This window comes from Propithecus coquereli, unplaced genomic scaffold (assembly GCF_000956105.1).
Source record: "Propithecus coquereli isolate 6110/MARCELLA unplaced genomic scaffold, Pcoq_1.0 Scaffold528, whole genome shotgun sequence".
Taxonomy (NCBI): domain Eukaryota; kingdom Metazoa; phylum Chordata; class Mammalia; order Primates; family Indriidae; genus Propithecus; species Propithecus coquereli.
The window spans coordinates 852,634-868,808 of NW_012151152.1; the positions used below are offsets into that span (position 1 = coordinate 852,634).

A 16,175-nucleotide genomic window follows, 5' to 3' on the forward strand; every position below is an offset into this window, starting at 1 on the left:
AGTTTCATTCTTTACAGGAACAGTCAGTGCCCATCACCCTCCCGTCTTCCTCTACAGCCAAATAAAGAGCTCTCCCTCCGGAGGGGCGGTAGCAGTCCCGCGTGGTCCAGCACAACCCGCTCAGCGCAGGGAGGTCCTCAGTCCTGAGATCCCATCAGTCGTCATCGTCTGACTCTGATTCTTTGGCCGACTCCGATGCACTCTCTGGTAAGTCATCTCCCATCTGCTGGAACCTTCCTGACTGTGCGTCCCACATGTATTTGATGGTCACCTTGAATTCAGCCATTTCGTACCCAAAAAGCTTCTGCAAGAGACGAGGGGAACAAAGAGTCAGGAGGAATGAGTGCAATCAGAAGGGCAGGGCAAGGTTCTCGGCAGGCAAAGCAGCCGTCCCTCCCGCCAGAGCACTCAAGGGGCCGAACTTACCAGGACACGGGCCTGCTCCGGGGTGAGCACGTCGCCCTCCTTGCACACCTCGTAGTCGGACAGCAGGGTCACCACACCTGCAGTGGGGTGGGCCCAAGTTACTTCTGGCCCAGAAACCTGCAGAGCCCTCTCTGCCCCTGCTCAGCTGGAAGAATCCAGTCGGCTGCCTGCTCCCCGCAGCTCCAGCACACACCAGCAGTGCTGTGTGCTCCCTGCTGTCCCTCAGTGCCGTAGTCTGACTGTAAGCTACTGTCCACTTCCACCCCAACCATGAGGTGGGCACTCTTAACCCCACTTTCACATGAGAAAACGGAGGCTCGTAGAAGCAACGTGCCCAGCCAGAGAGGGGAGCCCCCGGAAGCCGGTGCTCTTGGGCCCTAGGCTGGAACCTCTCAAATCCAGGGACTGCCCGTACCTCTCCTGAGGGTAGTGGGCAGGCCCAGCTGCCTCAGCTGCGGCTCCATGGAGTGGGGGAACTGCTCCAGGGGCCCCGGATCCAGGCTCACGGTGAAAGTGGCTTTGTTGCCAGCTCGGGCAAAGTCCATTTCTGTGTATTTCGTGAACCACCTTAGGGAAAAGAGAAGTAGTAGGAGGGGAGCTTCTTGACTGGCTCCCCAGCCCACCTGGTGTCCCATGGCCCTGGGCTGTCCCTCCCATCCACCCCAGCCGCTGGTTGGCAGCCAGCCCAGAGTGCTGTGCTGGAGAGGACAGAGATGGCTCTGGTCACCGGTCACTGGCCACCAGCCGCATAATAGGCTTCTAGGAACCAGTTTCAACCTGATGCCTCCATACTGGACAAAGTCCCTGCATTATTCCTTCCCCGGAATCCCCTTGCTCTTCCCCTCCATTCCTCGGAAATGCTTACTCGTTCACTTCCTCCTTCGAGCGGTTGGTGAAAAGGAGACCAACTTCACCCCTCAACTTCTTGCTGACCTACAAATCACAAGTGAGGTCAGTTTGGTCACACTGGAGTGGTGGTTTTCTACAGGAGGCATCTCACATTTCTTATTGTCACAGCGGGAGGGGTGGGGGCAGGAAGAGTGCCATTCCCTGGGTCTGGAGGTCAAGGGAGAAGCCAGAGCTCTGAGCCAGGCCTTGCTCTCCCTGACCACAGCTGGCCAGATGGCTGGGAGGGGTGTCATGTAGGAGCAGCAGGAGAGAAGGCCGCTTTGCCTGGGCTGCGCCCAGCAAGGGCCAGCAACCCACCTGGTGCAGGTTGTCTTTGTACTCATCAGATGGGCTCCGACCCAAGGCCACCATCATCACCTTGTTTTTGCCAAAGAACATCCTACCAAGAAAGAGGGGTTTATGAAGGTAGTGTCCTGCCCTCCCCTTCCCTCAGCTAAATGTAAACCAGCTCCAGTCCCCAGGAGCCCACAGTGAGCCCAGGCCGAGGCTGTTGTGTGGCAGGACATGTGGCCAGAGGCTCCTACTTCTCTACACTGCGCACCCACACTCCGTGTCCCCAGCCCAGGGTCCCTTTCATTATTTCCCCACCCACGGATCCCTGACATTGTCAACATTTTGTAGCATTATGTGACAATCCTCCCAGACTGGATCTATGGAGGAGGCACATTTAATGGCTGTAATCAGAACAGCGCAGCAAGAGACTGATCACCAGAGCCACATGGATTCCGCAGCCTGCTCTTGGGTCACTGTCTTGTGTCCTGGTGCACACGCTGACATTCTGAACTGTGTGATGCTCCTAATAAAAGGCCCAGACTCCAGAATTGAGGGGCTACTTCCTCTGAAAGGACCATTCCTCAAACACACCCCGGGTAATTAACAAGTCCTGCCCCCAGGAGCTGACACCAGCTTTGGCAGTTAAAAAGAATGGCTCTTCAGCAGAGGATGGCACTTTGTCCTTATTAAGGTACCACCTGCATGACACAGGTACCCAAGGGGTCAGGCATTGCTTCTGTGCTTTGACTGTGAGCAGCCTGGCCCCTTCCCCACTCAGAAGGGCACTCTTCCCACTGCCTGCTCACCGGCTATGCTTCCAGGCATTCCGGATGTCCTTCAGCTTGCTGTTCCTCATGTTGGCCACAGAGAAGATGAAAAGGTACTTGTAGGTGTCCACACATTTCCGAAGCTGCGGGACAATTCACGAGGCTCTGGAGTTCAAGGTGCAGCACAGGTGGGGCACTACTCTGGCCTCAGATGTAACGAATCTGCTCTAGGCCCCTAACGACTGTGGAAAGCTGGGGAAGCCTCTGATCTGGTTGTCTCCCTACCTCCATTACTGAAACCAGGACCACTAACTACAAGGGAAGTGGAGCCATGGATCTAGGCCCCATGCTACCTGCCAGCTTTCTGACGTATCTGCTATCTGTGACCCAAAGTAGAACTGACCTTTAACTGTCAACCCAGAAACATTTACCCATACTAGGAAAGCTCCTGCTAAATGCCAACATATGGAGCCTCATTATTTACTGATAGGTACCTATCAGTAAATAATTGACTGATTTACCTATCAGTAAATAATGAGGTGGCTCACTGGCATTGCTCTGCCCAGGTGACTAGCCAAAGCCATCACAAAGTGGTCTCAAGGAATGGAATCTTTGTGCAGGAGGAGACTCTGCTCACCTGGCCTGCAGTCCAGGCTGGTAGGCCACAGGCAGTACGACGGATGGCAGGTCAGTGTAAATTCCCTAGCCTTCTGACACTGGGCAGGCGAACAAACCTCTGCAAGCATCGGCGACCCTAACTGCAAAACACTGATAACATCGCCTAGTTGTGGCCTCACAGGGATGTTATGAGGGTGGAGTGGAACAACACTCATGAAACACTGAGCACAGCGCAGGGCACAGAGTAAGAGCTCAGTCAAGGATGGAAACCACCATTTTGTGGGAGTTCCTACTGGTGCTGCTGCTGGAGGGAAAGGGGCTGGATCAGCAGCTTGGTGGTTTTTTTTTTTTTTTTAACAGTATGCTCCTCTGACAATAAGTCCTATGCTCACCTTTATAAAACAAACATAAGCTCTAGAAAAATAAAAAGAACAAGCTCTTACCTCTTCTATCAGGTTCTGTTTCAGTTCCAAGCCTTTCTTGGCAGTTTTGGTTAAGGAAACTAATACAAAGAAGAAAAGAAGAGACATGATGAGAGATAAACCTGGATGCATTGGAGACTCATATTCTTTTCCCCTTGGATAGCCCAGCTGGACCCAGCTATTATGAGGAAACAAAGACAGCAAAGACTTCGCTGCCATCATTCTGGCATGCAAAGCTATTCCCAGGGTCCATAGAGTAGTTATTCTCTAGCATTCCTTCGTCTAAAGATCCTTTGACACATCTCCTGCTACTTAGGCAAACCAGCTGTTCCGTAGCCCCTTAGACTAACCCCAAAATCTCCACTGCAGTGTGGAGGTGGGGCTTGTTCTGCTGTTGGAATGCTCTCAGTGGCAGATTTCGCCTGTGCTGGTGAATGATGAGTCTGGGGACTGAATCTCCTCTGTTATATATCTGCACTTCTGTGTTGCAATGCCTCTTGGGGGCCCAATTTCCCCCCACCCAGCAGGGTTTGCCAGATCTGACTTGGGACCCCTCCACAGAATCAAATTGTCCATAAACACTTAACAGAGCACCAACTAGGCTGGGTACAGTGGCTCCTGCCTGTAATCCCAGCTATTTGGGAGGCTGAGGCTGGAGGACTGCTTGAGGCCAAGAGTTTGAGACCAGCCTGGGCAACATAGTGAGACCTGTCTCTAAAACAAACAAACAGAAAACCCAGAGCATCAACTGCAAAGCCCTGGGTGCCCTCGGGAAGGGGCCTGGCCTCTTTTTCTTCACCCTGCCTGACACTCACAGTCCCTTTTCACAATGCACATACAAAGGCAATCACACAAGTCAGTGGCAAGTGCAGCAAAGGAGGGCAAACGAAATACGGCAGGACACTTTCCATCATCTGCACTGCCATACCCTTGGTCCACGCTAGCATCACCCTCTTTTGGACTACTGCGGGCCTCACCGCTTCCATCCTTGCCCTCCACTCCTATCTTCCCCAGGCTGTTCTCAACAAGACAACTACAGTAACCCTTTAAAGGTAAAGGTGAATCACATGAACCCTCTGCCTGAGCTCTAGGATGGCTACGCACTTCACCTGGGTGTGAAAGTCAATTCCCTACCTATGAAGTCCTGCCCTCTCTGCCCAACTCCCCTCCCCCAACTGTGTCTGGCACACCCTGGTCCAGCCACATTGGCCTCTTTGTCCCCAAACATGTCAAATATGCTTCCACTTTGGAGCCTTTGCACTTCATGTTCCCTCTAATTGGAACATCATCTGCCCGGAGAATTCCACAGGATACTCATTTCCTTTCTTCAGGTTTCCGCTCATTTGTCACATCAGTGAGACCTTTCCTGATACCATTGAGCAAAATATCTTTCCAACTTCTCTGTATCCCATCTGACATACTATATTTGTTCGACTTTTGGTGTTTTGTGGGCTTTCTCTAATTAAACTAGGCCTGCTATATCCTCCAACGCCTAAAAAATGCCAGTCCCGTAATAAGTATTTACTGAATATGCTAGGGTGAGAGAGATGCCAACACGAGTAGGCAGGTGCTGTCTCCAGGCCCAGTAGGCCTGGCAAGGGCACTAGTGGCTGGGCAAAGGAGTCTCCGCTGTCTTGTCCCAACCAGGCTGCACCACCCTCCGGCGATTCCGCCGCCCCGAAGCTCCCACTCCAGCTCTCAGCAAGGCCGCGGACACCTCGCGGAAGTCCTGGCGTGCCATCCTGTGTCCTGGCCTCCCCGAAGCCCCCATCGCGGGTTTGGAAGCCAGCCCGCGGAGATCCCCGTGGGGTCCCGACTCCCCCTTCTCCCACCTTTCTTGTCACGCTTGGATTTGGGCATCGCGCTGAACACACGTGCGGCGGAAGGCGGTGCGGCCCGTTAGGACCCTGCCGCGCGGGGGCCTCTGGGACGTCCCTCGGAGGCTGCCCTCGCGTGTGCCTGACCCAATCTGCGAAGCTCCCTGGCGGGCCGCTGCTTGCACTTTATCCCGCGTCGGCTGGGCGACTATCCACGCGTCCAGGCGTCCTCCGAGTCCCAAGCCCTCCACCGAAGGCCCTGCGCGCAGCCTCAACTCTATGGTTCCGCGGAGGCGGAGCCTGCGGCCCGGTGCATGCCGGGCCGGCGGCGGGCGTTTCCTGTGCTCCCATCATGGCTGCGGCATTGGTTCCCGGTTTCTGGCTCTGGGCTGCGCTGCTTTTCCCTGCGGCCGCGGTCTATGAAGACCAAGTGGGCAAGTTTGATTGGTGCGTACGTCTGGGGCCTATTCGGGAAATATGTAGCTGTTTTCCCAGTACCTGTCTCCTACTTGCTAAAGGGAGGAGGTTTGCCGTGCAGCAGAACCGGCTACATAATTTGCGGGACCCAGTGCAAAATGCATACGTGGGGCTATCTGCTAAAAAATTATCAAGGGTTTTAAGACGTCTACAGCAGAGCTTTAAATCAAGCGTTGGGGGTCATTCTAAGCCTATCCTTGTGTGACTCTACAGGTTATACACCTGTGAAGCCAGTCCTGCCGTTCAGGCGTGCTTGGGGTTCGGGTCAGAGGTCACTGATTTCTACCTTCCCGTCAGGTCTCATTTCTATGACTGTCAGGTTTCTGGTTTGTCGAGTGTTAGAGGTCGCCAGCTCTCAGTGAACTTTCATTCCTATTCGAATTGATGTCTTGTAGGCATGTAAACAGGGGCTTTCGTCTTACAAGTCCTAAACTGAGTCCCCCTCCCTTCAGCCTAGCCCAGCCCTAGACTCACAGCAGGGATGCCCCAAACTCTAATCAGCAGGAAATGCCAATCATCCACCCATTCATTCATTCACTCACTCTTCCTTAATGCCCTGAAGTCAGCTCGCTTTTGTTTGAACGTCCATTTTGCCATTTACAGGTTGTGTGATCTTCAGAAAGTGCCTTAACCACTCTGTGCCTTGGTTTCCCGGTCTTTAGAATGGGTTTTCTAACAGTCCATTATCTCCTACAGTAGTTGTGAGAATGAATGAAATAACCCCATTAAATTACTTAGCACAATGCCTGGCTCATTAAGTGCAATCATTAAATGTTACCCATTATTATTGCCATTTACACTTTGTCCTTCAGGGGTCAGCTCAGATATCTCCTCCTCTGTGAAGTATTTTCTGTCTTGGAAAAACTGATTCGTATATGCGTTGAATGCCTGTTGTGCCAGACAGTGTGACAAATACAATGATGTGTACAAATGTTCAGAATGTCATATGTACATATTGCACGTATACAGCAGGGGATATGTGTATCTAATTTAGCAGAATACTAGGTATATGCAATTTTCAAATTGAAAAATAAACAGGAGATACAGTCATGTGTCGCTTGATGACGGGGATACATTCTAAGAAATGCATTGTTGTGCGAACATCATAGAGTATTCTTACACAAACCTAGATGGGATAGCCTGCTACACACCTAGGCTGTAAGGTACAGCCCATTGCTCCATGTACAGCACATTCCTGTAGCAATTGTAACACAATGCTAAGTATTTGTATACCTAACCTATCTAAACACAGAAAAGGTACAGTAAAAATACTGTATAAAAGATAAAAAGGTACACCTGTGTAGGTTACTTACCAGGAATGGAGCTTGCAGGACTGGAAGTTGTTCTAGGTGAATCACTGAGTGAATGCGAAGGCTTACAACATTATTGTATGCTACTGTAGACTTCATAAACATTGTACCTTTAGGCTACACTAAATTTTTTTTTTTTTTTTTGAGACAGAGTCTCACTCTTGCCTGGGCTAGAGTGAGTGCCGTGGCGTCAGCCTAGCTCACAGCAACCTCAAACTCCTGGGCTCAAGTGATCCTCCTGCCTCAGCCTCCCGGTAGTTGGGACTACAGGCATGCGCCACCATGCCCGGCTAATTTTTTCTATATATTTTTAGTTGTCCGATTAATTTCTTTCTATTTTTAGTAGAGACGGGGTCTCGCTCTTGCTCAGGCTGGTCTCAAACTCCTGAGCTCAAACAATCCACCCACCTCGGCCTCCCAGAGAGCTAGGATTACAGGCGTGAGCCACCGCGCCCAGCCTACACTAAATTTTTAAAAATATTTTTCTTCAATAACAAATTAGCTTACTGTAACATTTTACTTTATAACCTTCTTAATTTTTTAAAACTTTTTGACTCTTGTTGATAACACTTAGCTTAAAACACAAACACATTGTACAGCTATACAGAAATATTTTCTTTCTTTATAGACTTATGCTATAAGCTTTTATCCTTCAGAGTTTTAAAAATTTTTTATTTTTTACTTTTTATACTTTTTTGTTAAAAGCTAAGACACCAACACGCACATTAGCCTGTGCCCTCTCAGGGTCAGGATCTTCAGCATCACTTTCTTCCACCTCCCATTGGAAAGTCTTCAGGGGCAATAATGTGCATGGAGGTCATTGCTGATAACAGTGTCTTTTTCTGGAACATCTCCTGAAGGACCTGCCTGAGGCTGTTTTACAGTTAACTTCTTTTTGTAAGCAGAAGGAGTATACTCTAAAATCCTAATTAAAAAAATGTAGTAAATACATAAATCAGTAACATAGTCATTATCATCATTAACTAGTATGTTTTTATACAACTAGCAGTGCAGTAGGTTCGTTTACACCAACATCACCACAAACATGTGAGTAATGCTTTGTGCTACGATGTTATGACGCCACCCGCTAGACAATAGGAATTTTTCAGCTCCATTATGATCTTATGGGCTCACCACTATAAATGCAGTCTGTCACTGACTGAAACTTTGTTAAATGTGCTGCGTGACTGTACACCAAAATGTTAAAGTATATAGTTGTTATCTATAAAGTAACTAACTATAATGTATATAGTTGCAATCTATAGTTGTTATTAGTTTGCTTAGACTGCTGTAATGAAATACCACAGACTGGGGGGCTTAAACAACAAATTTATTTTCTTACAATTCTGGAGGCTGGAAGTCCAAGATCAAGGTATTGGCAGATTTTGTTTCTCCCGAGGCCTCTCTCCTTGGCTGCCTTCTTGCTGTGTCCCCACATGGCCTTTTCTCTGTACTCGAACATCCCTGGTGTCTCTTCCTCTTCTTTTAAGGACACCGGTCCTATTGGATTAGGATCCTGTACTTTTGAGCTCATTAAACCTTAGTTACCTTTTTAAAGGTCCTGTCCTCAAATACAGTAACATTGGGGGGATTAAGAGTTACAAGATAATGAATTTTGGGGGATACAATCCAGAATGGTGGTATTTTAGGTATTTAAAATTTTATTTTTATATCTTTATGTTTTTTCACATATTCCATAATGAGCAAGCAGGCATTTTTGTAGTTCGGATAAAACATAACAATATTTTTAAAAGAGAATGGTATTTAGTCAGAAGGTCTTAGTTTGGGTTCTAGTTCTGACAGTAATTCGCTGAACCTCTCTGGACTTTGGTTTCCTCACCTGTAATATGGGGTAATAATATTTGCCCTATTCACTTCGTAGAGTTGTTCAGTGGGTACAGTGAGAAATGTGGAAATACAGGTAGAACTGACAAATGTCGTATAAACCTGGCTCTCTACCATCAGCTTTCTTTTTTTTTTTTTTAGCTAGACTAAACTATCATGGTGAGAAATTCAGTGTAAATGTCATGGTCACGTGTATTCAATGTGCTAGAGATTGCAGTACTTCATTAACAGCAACATGCAAGCAAATACAAAACACATCCTCTGTTCTCAGTAGTCCACCGTGTGAGGCTAACTATATTCCCTTTATGCTTAGGTGATAGTGTTGAACGTGACGGAGTATGGCCCAAGGAAAGTATGAGAGCAGATTCAAATGGATCCTGAATATGTGTGTGGGCTAGAAAGGGCTGGAGAGAACAAGGGCCTGACCCAATCTATGGAGTCTGGTTGGAAGTTTTGCATACTTTTTTTCTCCAGTAGTCAGTGAAAATGGAAAGGAAAGTTGGATTGTGTGCTCATTGAGGGCAGGGTTTGTGTCTCTTCTTTTGTTTGTCGGCTGAGTGCTTGGTCCCACTATCAGTGGACACAGAGAGGACCAGAGGTCCATAATGTTTGTTCTTGTGGGGTTTAGACCACGTACTCTTCTGAGTGTCACTTATCTTAAGGTAAATATGTGCTTCCAGTTAGAAGGAAGACCGTTAGTATTTCTCATCTATTAGGAGGTAATTCTCATCTCTTATTTCCTTTGCTTCTAACCGTATTGCATGGAAATCTTGCTTTAGTTCAGATCTCCTCATTAACAAGTATTTCTTGTATGTCCTAAGATGGGTGTGCTGGTGATAACCCTGTGGTTTGTCTTTTTCCAGAGCATTTTGTGCAGTGATGATTTGGGCCCCTTATGTTCCCCCGCCCTCTTTTCCTCAGGAGACAGCAGTATGTTGGGAAGGTCAAGTTTGCCTCCTTGGAATTTTCCCCTGGATCCAAGAAATTGGTTGTGGCCACAGAGAAGAATGTGATTGCAGCATTGAATTCTCGCACTGGGGAGATCTGTGAGTGAGCTGTGTAGACCGGTAGGCGTGGGGGTGGGAAGGCTGACGATAGTGAAGCCGAATGGCCAGTGCTTGCCAAGTCTGCCTGGCTGCTTTCCAAGTTAGAGAAAAAGATGCCTCTCTTTGTGGATTCTGATACTTTTTTTTCAGTCTTGCCATCTTGGAGTATTTAATATATTCTTATAACTGGCCTTTGCAGTTTATTTCCTCAGCCTGAGTCCTGAATGTCCTTAAATAAGATATTGCTGCAGAAACCACATTATTCTATTTTGCAGTCAAGGCTCAGATGCCTTGCTTAATTACCTATACTGGCTGGATGTTTTCAGGCACTAAAATTGTGGAAATAGAATTTACAATCACTATTTTTCTTGCAAATGGGATGGATTCTGTTAATCTTGTCATTGTTCATTTATATGTTTGATGGGATCATAGTGGGGCCTGGATAGTATTGTCTCCTCTCAACCCCTCCTCCCCGGATTACGCAGTGGGTAGGACTGGCTCATTGCTAGTTGGCTGCACTCTTTCCCTCCCTTGAAATAAAATTGGACACCACTGTGCAAATGAAGAGCTCTTCAGTTACCTCTTAGTCTTCTTGGATGCCTCTCTTTGGTCCATAGTAACGTCTGACTTTCATGTCTCAGTGTGGCGCCATGTTGACAAGGGCACGGCAGAAGGGGCTGTGGACGCCATGCTGCTGCACGGACAGGGTAAGCATGGTCCTGCTGTGTCTCCATCATGACTCCCTATCCTATTCCTTGATTCCTTCCCTTGTACAGGGTTTGGTAGGGGAAGGGGAAAGGGTCCTTCTGGCAGTGAAGATACCTGTTTAACATTTATTTGCACCCATAAATCAGAGGTGAGGCCACTGCTCACAGACCCTAGGCAGTGACAGAGCAGGTTTGGGAAATGACTTCACCACGGTCTTGTCTTTTCCAGATGCAATCACTGTGTCCAATGGAGGCCGAATCATGCGTTCCTGGGAGACTAACATCGGGGGCCTGAACTGGGAGATAACCTTGGACAGTGGCAGGTAGGGGAAGAAACTGGATTTTATCTTGACTGAGTTAAAGGCTTTGCTGGAACACAGATCTGCATAGACAGCAACTCCAGGCCTTGTGGTTTTTTCCCAGGGACCACTGCAAAGCCCAAATATAGTGAACATGAATATCAAATGCCCAGTTCTGGATGTGCCTGAGGTTATTGAACACATGTTTACTTAGCCAACATTAATTGAGCACCTGTTAGATGCAGAGCTCTGTGCAAGGTGCAGTGGTTGTTTGTGTACTTGAATGCTTTTCCTAATCTTAACATGACTTGTGAGTTTTCAGATGTTCTAGATATAAAAACATAATATAAAACCGTCAGTGTTTCAGTTTTATGTTTAGAGAACAGCTTGAGTTACTGTTACATCTCTGCTAAGGTTTTTTAAATGATAGGGTGATTTGCATTAGTTATGCATCTTCTGATAGCAGTTCACTCAGTAAACACTTGGTGAGCCCCTACGCGATGGCAGCACACCTGAATGTTTCTGTCATCAGGGAGTTAGTTCACCATCAGCTGGGGAGGCAGGCACCTAGCCCACTAATGATAGCACTGTCTGTGTGGTAGAAGGTTGGTCCAGTTGCTGTGAAGTCCCAGGGTAGGGAGGAAACAACCTTTAGGAGATTTGGGGGGTTTTAGGGAAGCAGTGTGGCCGAATGGATGCAAGTACAGGCTCTTAAGTCGGCTAATGAGAGGCAGAGCCAGAGTTAGGATCTAGGTATGTTTGACCCAAAGCCTATTTCCTTACCCCCCGAGCAACAGTGGTAGTGTTCTGGACTGTCTCCTCCAGCCCATGGCTCTGCAGGTGTGGACATTGCTCAGCCTGTGCCTGTGCTCAGTTTCCAGGCACTTGGGCTAGTCGGCCTGCAGGAGTCAGTGAGGTACGTCGCGGTCCTGAAGAAGACGACTCTTGCCCTTCATCACCTCTCCAGTGGGCACCTCAAGTGGGTGGAACATCTCCCAGAAAGGTAAGGCTGCCTCTCACAGCGACAGCTGCCTCATGCTGCTCTCTGCAAGACCCTCCTTTTCCTTGAGGGTCCCGAAGCATTTGTTTTGACCCAAGCCTGCCTTGTGTTGGTATTGTGTGGAGGTCTTACACTCGCTAGATCTTGGCCTGAACTCGAAGGCGGAGGCTACCTCTGTAGTTTCTCTGCAGTGAGGAGAAAACTCAGTCTGGGGCACTAGAGCCAGCAAGCGAAGGAGCACTGACTTTCTCTTGGTCATGGGACTTTGGGCTTTTTGACTTCCAGTTCAAGTTAGACTGAGCCTTTCGTTTGTATTAAGAATTAGAACAACTTGAGAAGAGCCCAGGGTAGGGCTGAATGAGGTTTGAGATAGTTTCCAGAGGTCCTGGTGGTGGAAATCATTGAAGCTGGGAAGGAGCAGGAGAGAGGTGTTTGGAGCAGGGCTCAAAACCTCAAATTCCTGTGGGGCCAGGTGCAGGACATCCAAGAGCACACAGGCCGCCGGGGACTGTCGGGAGCTGCAGTGTGCCTGGCCTGCCTCGAGGGGGCAGCCGTACCACTGATTGGTGCCCTCCATGCCTGTGGGTGGCCTGGTGTTGCCACATGTAACTTTAAGAAAAGCTGGAAATCTGATTTTTAAGTATAATCTCAGTTCTAAATGTTGATAACTAATTCAAATTTAAAACGAACAAACAAAATTGAAACTGCATGAGCCAAACAAAACCTATCTGGGATTGCTGGTTACTGACACCTGGCTGAGGACTGGCATCCTGGTTTTGGAGGGCCCCTGAGGATGCCCCTGTGCTAGGGCTGCAGCTGTTGCTCTCTGCTTCTTCTTCCCTCTCTTAGTGACAGCATCCACTACCAGATGGTGTATTCCTACGGCTCCGGGGTGGTGTGGGCCCTCGGAGTCGTTCCCTTCAGCCACGTGAACATTGTCAAGTTTAATGTCGAAGACGGAGAGATCGTCCAGCAGGTATGGCAGGGCGTCCAGCTTGAAGAACTGCGTGAATAGGGAGGGGAGTTGAGAGCTGCTTTGTACTGGGGACCAAGGAACCTGGCCGGGCAGATGCAAAAGCCATTTATGATTCCTGATTCTGATCACTTGCGAGCTGCCTTCTCATCAGACATTTATTTAAAGTATTTGTATATGATGCTCTTCTGGGCTGGCTAAGCTAAAAATTACATCGATCTAGTCGCTGCCTGTAAGTATTTTCTAAGATAATGCTGTAAAATAGCAATAGGAAACTGCATGTGACAAATATAGTAGAGAAATGCTTATTTGAAGTATCAGGTATTTAGAATTATCTGGTATATTTTTCCAGTGACCAGAAAGAAAATCCTGATTTTTTTCTCTAGCTCTGGGGGCTCTTGGGAGGCTGGAGGTGTGGGGTGTTGGGGACAGGACTTCTTTTGAACCAACTAGGAAGAACTTTTGAGCTTCGGATGGATGCCCAGTGGGATTCTGGCAGGGATATGCTGATGAGCTGAGAGGGAAATGTAAAATCCTTCACCAGCCTCCTGTTGCGACGCCGCTCCCCTAGGTCAGGGTTTCGACTCCATGGCTGCAGCATCTCGCCGGAGCCTGTGGCGTGGTGGACGAGGCTGTCCTGGTGTGCCCCGACGCAAGCTCACGTTCCCTGCAAACTTTGGCCCTGGAGTCGGAGTGGGAATTGAGGCAGATCCCACTGCAGGTTAGAGGCTACAGCTCCTTCCCTTGGCCCACAGAATTACCTTCAAGGCTTAGAAAGGTCAGCATGATTCCCCTGGAGAGTGTTCCAGTGTTACTGCTTCCTTCCTGAGCCATGGCAGCCATGGGGTGAAGTTCAGTCCTCTGGCTGAGCTGGTGTAAGGGGAAATGGGCCAGTCTCTCCTTTGGCGAACTTGAACAGGAGCTTCTAGAGCCACCTGCCATGGCCTAGTTACTTCCCTGGCAAAGTGGGGCACAGCATGTGAGCCTGGGGTGGGTCAGTGTCTCGTTGGCTTCTAGCTCTAACCCTCCTCCTTCTTGCCTCCTAGTCTCTCGACTTAGAATTTGGAAGTGGATTCCAACCCCGGGTCCTCCCCACACAGCCCAACCCAGTGGATCCATCTCGGGCCCAGTTCTTCCTGCAGTTGTCCCCAAACCACTACGCTCTGCTGCATTACGATCACGGGGCCCTGAGTTTGCTGAAAAACTTCCCACAGGTAACTACAGGCAGCATGGTTTCCCAGGATTCTGGAGGATGTAGCCATGACACGGATGCTAGAAAGCAGTGCCTTTGACTCCAGAGACATTTGCTCTTAAGCCCAAATTGATGACACCTTCCCATCAGTGGTTTGAGAGGGGTAGCCTTACAGTAGAAATGGTACTTTTTCTCCTGAGCGTTACAAAGGATCTTTAGAGTACAACTAGTTGTCTTCCTTTGAGTCCACAGGAAAGTGGGGACATAAATTAGAGCATCTCTATAGAGACTAAGAGCAGCATGGGATTTAGGGTTGACCTGTGCCTGTTTGGGAGGTAGAGGAGTTCTATTTTCAGCTGTTGCTGCATCTGGGGCCTCCCTCTGCTCTCAAATGCCCTGGCTGTTATGCTCCACAGTGGGGAGCACTTGCAACTCCAAGGCCAAGGGGCCTTCCCAGAGAAGCAACCCTCTGCAAGGCTGCTGGCTAGTACAGGCCCCATTTGGGAGCTGACACCTGGCTTTTCCCCCAGACTGCCCTAGTGAGCTTTGCTACCACTGGAGAGAAGACGGTGGCTGCAGTCATGACCTGTCGGAATGAAGCGGTGAGTATTGAGAACAATAGCTAGCACTTGGGGTTTTCCTTTCTTATCTATGCCTGGAATGCTGAGAATCAGCAGTCTGGGCACATTCGCCTGGTCAGTTTGAACCCAGCAGGTTGAGAAATGAGATCTCACCTCATCGACAGAGCTTTCTGCACACCCTGTTTCTTCCCGGGCATGAGACCCTAATGTGATGGCCTCACTTGCATCTGGGACTGTTAAGGGCTGCATAGGCTTCGTGGGCAGGGGTGAGAAGTGACATTTGCCTTCTCCCAAGTGCAGAGAAGACGTAGAAATAAAAGCTTCACTTTGATGATTGGGAAGTGACCCTTTGGCTGAAATTTCTCCTGTCCTTCTCTTTCCCGTAGCAGAAGCCTAGCAATTCTGAAGATGGGTCACTGGGGAGCTTTTCGGAGAAGTCTAGTCCAAAGGTAGGGTGTGGCATTGGGCAGTGTGCTAGGCCTAGAGACACAGGCCACCCAGTAGAGTTGGGGGAATGGCTTCAGCTAGGAGCAGGTCTCAGACTTCCCAGCTTCCAATGGGGTTTCCTAAGTATTGCAAATTAAGTGTTGTTTCTCTTCATCTTTTTCTTTGGGAGATTAGAAGGTAGAATCCCTAGAATCTGTCCCTAAGTACTTCTTCCTCCAGGTCTCAGTTTCCCCATTTCTTTTGGAATCCCGGCTGGTAGAGTTGAGTGGTCATCTGTGCAGCTGCCCTGAAGCAGAAGCGTGAGACCATGGCTGGAGGCACAGGTTCTTGCTGTGGCTTCCGTCTCCGAAGCTTTTTCCGGCTCCCTGTCCCTGCTCACAGTCTCGCCTCTCTTGGGGAGTCTCTGCGACACTGTACTGGCTTCCTTCCAAAACAAATACAGAAGTTGTAGTTTGATTTATTTACTCAGGCACCTTATTTCTGCCTTAGGATTTAGCTTTCTTTTCTCCTTTTATTTTCCTTTGCAAATGTTTCCCCTTTCGGGCTGGCTCCTTCTCTTGGGTATTTGCCCCCAATCCTTGGACTTCCTTTGGGGGACTTTGGGGGATACCTGTAGTTGACCCATACTCTCTGTACCCCTAGGACTCTCTGGCTTGCCTCAACCAGACCTACACCATTAACCTCTACCTAGTGGAGACAGGTCGGCGGCTACTGGACACCACGATTACGTTTAGCCTGGAACAGAGCGGCACTCGGCCTGAGCGGGTGAGTCGGAGCCTTTGTCCTCAGACTCTTGTCTTGTGGGCTTCCTGGCATGGGGCATCATTTCCTCAGGGCCAGGTCATGGCCATGGATCCTGGATTAGGGCTCTCTGGACCTGGGTTCTCGTTCTTACTGAGCCACTGACTTGTCATAAGTCACAGTAAAGGCAGGTGACATTTATGCCAAGTTGTCACTTTGCACCAGGCACTGTGCCAAGCTTTTTACTTATGCGTTAATTGATTTAACCCTCTCAAGAGTCTCGTGAAGTGGTTATTACTGCCCTGGTTTTACAAATGATACTGTG

The 16,175-nt window shown here is 48.8% G+C and overlaps 2 protein-coding genes across 2 annotated transcripts in view; one reads left to right on the top strand and one right to left on the bottom strand.

Annotated features, from left to right (window-relative positions):
• Window positions 1–5,585, bottom strand: MRTO4 (mRNA turnover 4 homolog (S. cerevisiae)). Its single transcript, XM_012656936.1, has 8 exons — window positions 5,248–5,585; window positions 3,437–3,495; window positions 2,415–2,518; window positions 1,633–1,714; window positions 1,292–1,359; window positions 842–993; window positions 427–503; window positions 1–304 (listed from the first exon to the last, which is right to left on the bottom strand). The coding sequence occupies exons 1-8, from the start codon at window positions 5,273–5,275 to the stop codon at window positions 155–157; spliced, it is 720 nt and encodes a 239-aa protein (XP_012512390.1). The 5' UTR covers window positions 5,276–5,585; the 3' UTR covers window positions 1–154.
• Window positions 5,541–16,175, top strand: part of EMC1 (ER membrane protein complex subunit 1) — a 26,368-nt gene continuing 15,733 nt past the window's right edge. The window contains exons 1-11 of the mRNA XM_012656924.1: window positions 5,541–5,679; window positions 9,786–9,910; window positions 10,552–10,617; window positions 10,847–10,940; window positions 11,791–11,919; window positions 12,766–12,892; window positions 13,461–13,610; window positions 13,936–14,103; window positions 14,612–14,683; window positions 15,049–15,111; window positions 15,752–15,874. Of these exons, the coding sequence (XP_012512378.1) occupies window positions 5,585–5,679; window positions 9,786–9,910; window positions 10,552–10,617; window positions 10,847–10,940; window positions 11,791–11,919; window positions 12,766–12,892; window positions 13,461–13,610; window positions 13,936–14,103; window positions 14,612–14,683; window positions 15,049–15,111; window positions 15,752–15,874 (1,212 nt within the window). The 5' untranslated portion in view covers window positions 5,541–5,584. The remainder of the gene's footprint in view (window positions 5,680–9,785; window positions 9,911–10,551; window positions 10,618–10,846; window positions 10,941–11,790; window positions 11,920–12,765; window positions 12,893–13,460; window positions 13,611–13,935; window positions 14,104–14,611; window positions 14,684–15,048; window positions 15,112–15,751; window positions 15,875–16,175) is intronic.